At 36.6% G+C, this 3402-nt stretch overlaps 1 protein-coding gene across 1 annotated transcript; it reads right to left on the bottom strand.

Annotated features, from left to right (window-relative positions):
• Window positions 1-538: 538 nt before the first annotated feature.
• LOC148761979 (palmitoyl-monogalactosyldiacylglycerol delta-7 desaturase, chloroplastic-like) lies at window positions 539-2699 on the bottom strand. Its single transcript, XM_088807520.1, has 5 exons — window positions 2130-2699; window positions 1898-2038; window positions 1660-1800; window positions 833-939; window positions 539-737 (listed from the first exon to the last, which is right to left on the bottom strand). Exons 1-5 carry the CDS (start codon window positions 2697-2699, stop codon window positions 539-541), a joined length of 1158 nt encoding a protein of 385 aa, XP_088663646.1.
• Window positions 2700-3402: the final 703 nt, after the last annotated feature.

Genomic DNA, 3402 nt, shown 5'->3' on the forward strand with positions numbered 1-3402 from the left:
TCACCATGTCTAACAGTCAGATTTTTGAACCCGCACGTTATAACAAGCTCAACTTGGATTAGAGGTTTAATTTAAGTCAATAAAGGGTACCAAGCAAGCAAGCCAAGCCAAACCCAGCCTGCTTAATTTTCTACACAATGGGCACCCAAAAGCAAACCATTGTTGGGGCCTGGGCTTGCTGGGCTCAAGTTTTACCACATGCTTCAACCCTAGCTCAACTTAAATTGAAGTTGACATGCCATAGTGAAATGTTGTAGTATCAAAGCTTAAGAGCTGGGAAAAGAGGTAAAAATAATCTGTTGATTATATGGACCTTTAGCTCAGGTCAAGACGATTGATTTCTGTATAGATTATATGTAATTACATCAGAAGTCGGGCCATATAACTAAAGAAATGTAGTTCACAGCTAGAGTCCTGATGGTGCGGCAGTACCAGAAGCAACAAATGTAGTCCATTCACCTAAATAAGTATCTCACCATGGTTAAGCAAACACCTTTGAAGTCCTAAAGATTAAAGACTAGTCTCCAATGCGGACACCTCAGCTGCTGAAAGCCATCCTTTTCTTCTGAACTTCAGTAGGTAGCTTAACCTCAGTTGCCAGTCCGATAACTTGAAGAAATTTGATTACACACCAAGCCATGTCCAGTTGCCACCATTCCAGACCATGTCTGGCTGAGTATTCGAAAGCATGGTGGTTATTATGCCAACCCTCTCCAAATGAAAGCAATGCCATCCACCTGAAAAAGTTTGCAGATATTTTTATCAGTAACTTCTTAAGAAATAAACTTGACAAGAACTAGATGTATATTAGTACAAGGGAAGTCAATTGTACCAATTGTTCCTGGACAAATCACCAGAATTCCATGCTTGCTTCCCCCACACATGGCAAGCTGAATTTACCAGCCAAGTGATGTGGTAAACCCATACAATCCTCACACCCTGCAATGCTCGCACGTTAATGCCTAGGCCTCTTTATGGTTAGTATGCTTATTTGTCTTCGCTAAGTAAAAGTTTCACTTTTGAAGATTAAAATTATACAGAAACTACTCCAGTCCAAAGTTGTTTGATCTTCATTCTAGCAAATCGAATGTAACACAAATGGGCTCCCCAAAAGCAAAATTTATCTACTTGAGGAATCAGAAATGATAACCCCAGCCCCACGTTTGTTACAGGATTATCTTGTTCTAACAAATTGTCCAAACTGTTATCATATTAGCATAGATAAACATGGCCCAGCTTAAAGATTCAATTAGATAAGACTTCCAACTTGTGATTTAGTCCACAAGCTAGAATCTAACATGCTTTCTCATTTTTCCCTTCACTTTGAGCTAGAGTACAACTTCCTATAGCTATGTTCTTTCCTGTCAACTTAATGACAAAAATAATTTGAAAGTAGGGCCACTAGCTTGGTGGTATGAAGTAAATTGCAAGTGGAAGGCCCACCAATCAAACAAAGGGTTTATGACTCTTTAAGGATTTTTTTCGTCCTTTTTTCTTTTTCTAGTAACGAAAAGGGATGGCTGCAACTCATGCAAGAGACTATGTTGGCGGAGCTCCATGAAAACTTTTAGCTTAAGATATCTCTATGCTCTAAAAAGGAATATTCAAGGCAAAATAGGCTAATCCTCAAAACATGGGAAAATTGAAAAACTCGCTTACCATTCCCCAAACAAGGAAGGGAAACCCTCCTAGAGCATATAGCAAAACTCCAAGTGCAATTGGATGAAGAATGTAGGTACCCTCAAGAAACTTGTAGAAGGGTTGCTGCCGTAGATCCCCAACATTGGTTGGCTCTCCACACTGCAAATGTTCCATTGATACAAAACATTAAGAATATCAATTCGTTCTGTGCATATGTGAGTGCTTGCATGTTTGAGAAAGAGAGCGATAGAGTTACCTTTTCAATAACGGTGTTGGTATCAAAGAGCCAGCTCATGTGGCTGAACCAAAATCCTTCAATAGGGCTATGGGGGTCTCTGTTAGAATCACAAAATTGGTGGTGGTACCTATGTGTGCTTACCCAACTAATTGGATTCCCCTGCAAACACCAAAACCAACAATCATATAACAATCAAATGATACTGCCATTTCCATGAAAATATTCCTCAAAAATTTTTAAAGCTACCAACCTGAAGTGCCTGAACTCCACAATAAGCAAAGAAGTACTCAAGCCATTTTGGAACCTTGAAGCTTCTATGAGAAAGATTCCTATGAAAAGACAATGTAATCCCTAGAAGTCCTGTCACCACATAGAGTCCCACAGCAAGCCAAAAAGCGGGCCAATTGAAATGAAAAGGTGCAAAAAGGCTTAGCAAATGCATGCTGACAATAACACCAGCAATGGCCATATCCGAAGTGTTCCATTTTCTTCCCCAAAACACCTTTTTCTTCCTTTGCACCACCACATTAGATAACAAAATTCTACCCGAGATTTTCCTTTCTGGGTCGGGCTCGTTTGCTTCAACTGACACCCCATTAGCCAATGCCAACACTTTCCTATTGCTGTAACTCCTATTCAAACGAGTGATACTCGCCTGCAGAGGACTCTGCTCTCCGTTTATTTGATTGAATTTTGGGTTTTGATGGCCAAAGTTTAAGACTTTGCAAGAGCAAGATCTGGTTTTCATTGTTGTCGCTCTTTGAGGAGGTGATACATCTAAGAACTTTGGCTTTGACAAGAACGATGTGACGAAAGCCATTGGGTCTCAATTGGTGGGGTTCTCAAGAAAAAATTGGGTTTTATAAAAGTTGTGGTTGGTTTGTCCTTTTCTTTTAGAAAGACGGTTTATTTATTGAACCGATTAGTTAGAATGCCATAACAACTCTTGAACCAGAGTGGTAGAAGACTTCTATTAGCATAAGAAGACTAGATTTGGTGAGAAGGTTGGTTTGTACTTAAAACGACAAAATTTGAAGATTTTGAGTTATTGTCAAAGCACGAATTATATAAAGCTGGAAAAAGTATGCATTATAGATAGAGAAAGTGAGCTAAAGAAAAAGACAAAGGAGATAAAGCTGATAAGGTGATCTTGTTTATATGGGTGACGCTACAGTAAGTTTAATCTGTAAGGTCAATTAATAAAATTATTAAAAAATAATAATAAATTATATAATAAATTGATAGGTAAATAATATATATAATTTTTAAATTTATCTATTTTAGGATAACAGCATAGATAATTTTTAAATTTATTTAGTTTATTTTAAAAGTTATTTAATTTTTAATTTTATATTATTTTTAACTTTAAACTATAAGAATATTATTCTTTTTAATATTAAAATTAGATTTAATTAATTAATTCAATAAAAATTATTATTATCGCTTGTTACATTAGCTTTCATACATTTACGTTAAGATTTTAAATTTACTTGTTCCACTTTTATAAGATTTTATGTCAATTC

The sequence above is a fragment of the Theobroma cacao genome, chromosome 6 (assembly GCF_053813885.1).
Source record: "Theobroma cacao isolate CCN51 chromosome 6, ASM5381388v1, whole genome shotgun sequence".
Lineage (NCBI taxonomy): Eukaryota > Viridiplantae > Streptophyta > Magnoliopsida > Malvales > Malvaceae > Theobroma > Theobroma cacao.